The sequence below is a fragment of the Propithecus coquereli genome, unplaced genomic scaffold (genome assembly GCF_000956105.1).
Source record: "Propithecus coquereli isolate 6110/MARCELLA unplaced genomic scaffold, Pcoq_1.0 Scaffold35, whole genome shotgun sequence".
In the NCBI taxonomy this organism is placed as follows: Eukaryota; Metazoa; Chordata; class Mammalia; order Primates; family Indriidae; genus Propithecus; species Propithecus coquereli.
The window spans coordinates 5,132,036-5,134,355 of record NW_012149174.1 but is presented as its reverse complement, the minus strand read 5'-3'; the positions used below and the strand labels follow the sequence as shown (position 1 = coordinate 5,134,355).

General features: G+C 48.9%; 1 protein-coding gene across 1 annotated transcript in view; it reads right to left on the bottom strand.

Moving 5' to 3' along the window:
- The window catches only part of LOC105815873 (coiled-coil domain-containing protein 162-like), a 21,974-nt gene extending 20,037 nt beyond the window's left edge, over positions 1–1,937 (bottom strand). Inside the window, exon 1 of the mRNA XM_012651128.1 lies at positions 1,898–1,937. Within this exon, the coding sequence (XP_012506582.1) occupies positions 1,898–1,937 (40 nt within the window). The remainder of the gene's footprint in view (positions 1–1,897) is intronic.
- Between the last annotated feature and the right edge of the window lie 383 nt (positions 1,938–2,320).

Genomic DNA, 2,320 nt, shown 5'->3' with positions numbered 1-2,320 from the left:
GTTGCTGCAAAAGATCGATTTGCAGGTTTTTAGGCTGACTCCATATTTTGGCTATTGTGAATAGTGCTGTAGTAAACCTAAGCCTCAAGGTTTTAATCAGTTAATGCTCAGCTCAGGAATAAAGTATAGCCTTAATTTGGAGAATTTTCTTTTTTTTTTTTTAGCGATCACAAAGTCAGATAATTCCTGTCCTGGAGCAGATCAAAACCAGCTTAATCCAGTCTTATCTTTATCATTCAGTTCATAGCGTTTGATGGTGCCCCAAAGTAACACTGAATATCAAAACTGAAAAGTCTCAAGGTCTGCAGCTGAGCACAGGGGCCGTGGGCCGTAGGCTGGCAGCTGCTTCCCAGCAGCGTGGGTAAAGCCAGTCCTTGCTTCTGAGAAACATATGTGTCCCTGTGTTAAGTTAAGTGCTAGCCTTAACTTCTTATCTGTTATTTCCTGCCATTTCTACTCCTGCCTGCATTGAGCAGCCATCTGCCTAGGGGCAGAGATGGGAGGAGAAAGCCATAGGTGTGGTACAGGGAGCGGAGGTTCTCAGCTCCACAGGGAGACGTGCTCCCTGCTCCCTTGTGGACAGCCCATCAACTACCTGGCCAGACAGTTCCTTGGCCTGCTTGACATTGCCGCCTTCACCTTTGTTGCCCTTCAGCAGCCCACGCCTGGGCCACAAGTCAGATCTTATCATCCCCTGAAGCCATATCACCTCCAAAGTCTTAACTTTCCCAGCCGGATCTTTTATTCTTCCGGTTGTCTTACTCATTCATTCCAACTAAACTCCAATCATTCCCCCCACCCCCAGATATGCTCCCTGACATCACCCCATCCTCTGGCCTCCCCTTCCATTTCTGACCTGACTCCCTTCCCTACCCAGACTGGATCTTACAGTCAAGCCCATAAACTACTCTCGCCAGCACCTTCAACTCTCTGCTTCTTTGTACTCACAACCCACCCACCTAGCAAAGCCCCAATTCTGGATCCCTCCAACTATTCAGCTTTCTGCTTCTAATTGCACACTGCTGAACACAGCTGGAGGAAATCACCCCACTAATTACACTGACGCAACGACGTGTAAATGGTTTCTAGCCTGAGCTATGTCACCCCAGAACATCCCTTTTCCTTATCTTCATCAGCTCTCATGTCCATTTTCTTATTCCATAATTCCAAGCCCTCTTTAAGCACCAGACCAAATTCCTGCCAGCAGATGATGACATGGTCTGTTTCACGATTGAATTAAAGGCCACTGCTGGAACTCCCTCCACTTCCTATATGGTGTAGCACAATCGTCTTGCTCCCTTTCTCCCTGTGACCTGGAGGGCAAATGCAAGACTTCTGGATCTTCCCCCAACCCTCAGTACATTCTTCTTCCCACTGCTGTCTTCACATATCCTGGATATGAGCCACGCAGAAGTCTACGTGCTGTCTCACATCTCTGTACCTCTGCACATGCGGTCCTCCCAGTGTGAGCTGAATTTCCTTTCCTTGTCCACCTGGGGCACCAGTAATCATTCGAGACCCAGGTTAAGCACCCCTCTCCCCTGAAGCCTTCCTCACTCCCCATCCACATCTCCCTAATCCTTCAGATAACACTGAGGATTTCTTGGTGGATGCTTTCATTAAACATTTGATTTTATTTTATTCTTTATCACAGTGCACTGTAATTACCTATTTCCCCTTGCTGGGCAAGGACCATGTCTAATTCATTGCTGTATGCAGTGGTCCCGACCTTTTTGGCACCGGGCACTGGATTCATAGAAGACAATTTTTCCATGGATGGTGGTGGAGTGGGGGGTGGGAGTGGGTTGGGTGGGGAGGCGGAGCTCAGGCCGTGATGTGCATGATGGGGAGTGGCTGTAAATACAGATGAAGCTTTGCTTGTTCACCTGCTGCTCACCTCCTGCTGTGCGCACCCCCTGCTCCTCCCCCACCGTCATACTTTACTTGCCAGACACTGCACCCAGGTGTGGGGCTACACCAGCCCCAAGGAAGGGCTGCCACCTTCAAATTTGCACAAAGTAACTGTATGGGACGTCAGCGGCTCTGCCTGTCACATAGGAAGGGCTCAATTAGTGTTAGTGTCCTCTATGTGCTTTCTTTACTCTTCCATCAGCCAGTGCACTGCTCCTGGGAGTGCAGCAGTGTCATCCTAGTCTCCAGACTCCTGTCTCCTTGGAGCTGTGAAGGGAATGGAAGCCTCAAGGGACTTCCTTCTTAGGAAGAGAGCTCCCCTCTGGTCTATAGAGACTCTGGTTTAGATGTGGGGGGGTCTCTGCTAAACTAAACACAGTACATTACAGTCTTTTAAGGATAAAGAAGT